The following is a 738-nucleotide window of genomic DNA, read 5'->3' on the forward strand; positions in this document are numbered from 1 at the left end:
TTGAATTCTCTTGAGCTTCAAAGCAGTGCGCTTAACTAAATCCCCAAAAGGTTCAGTCAGTAAAATATCCTTTTTTGACAATTCGGTAACAAGTGCGACTGCCTTATCTATGTATCCTTTGCGACAATAACCAGATAGTAGAGTTGTGTAAGCCACCATATCAGGCTCCAGCCCACTTTCTATCATTCGATCAAAGAGTTTTGTGGCCTTTTCTATCTTGTTAATCTTGCACTGACGATCTATCAAAACTGTATAGCATACAACGTCTAGTCCAATGCCGGCAGCTGTGAATTTTCTCCAGAACTCTGAAACTCTCTTTTTTTGCTCTTCTCCTTGAACAGAACCTGTCTCTGGATCCAACTTCTGATAACTATTAAGCAAAACCGTGTATGTTACCACATCAGGTTTGATTCCTCTCTGCTTCATGTCCTCAAAAAGATCATCAGCTTTCTGTAACTCATTCAGCCTACAGTAGGTGTGAATCATGATTGTATAAGTAAACAGATCAGGTATGAGTCCTCTCTCAACCATTGTGTCAAATAGCAGCTGTGCCTCTCTCACATTGTTTATCTCACACAACGCCCCAATCAGTTTGCCACACATGCTCCTCCCAGGTTCAACTCGATAAGCCCACATTTTCTTCAGTACGTCAAGAGCTTTGTCGAGATAACCCTCCATGCAGAGACTAAAGAATAGTTTGTTGTACACACTCTTGCTCAGAGGCCGTTCCAATCTAAC

General features: G+C 41.6%; 1 protein-coding gene across 1 annotated transcript in view; it reads right to left on the bottom strand.

The window, feature by feature from the left end:
- The window catches only part of LOC104703496 (pentatricopeptide repeat-containing protein At2g26790, mitochondrial-like), a 3,819-nt gene that overhangs the window by 536 nt on the left and 2,545 nt on the right, over nt 1-738 (bottom strand). Inside the window, exon 2 of the mRNA XM_019228055.1 lies at nt 40-711. Within this exon, the coding sequence (XP_019083600.1) occupies nt 40-711 (672 nt within the window). The remainder of the gene's footprint in view (nt 1-39; nt 712-738) is intronic.

Source organism: Camelina sativa, chromosome 7, assembly GCF_000633955.1.
Source record: "Camelina sativa cultivar DH55 chromosome 7, Cs, whole genome shotgun sequence".
NCBI lineage: Eukaryota > Viridiplantae > Streptophyta > Magnoliopsida > Brassicales > Brassicaceae > Camelina > Camelina sativa.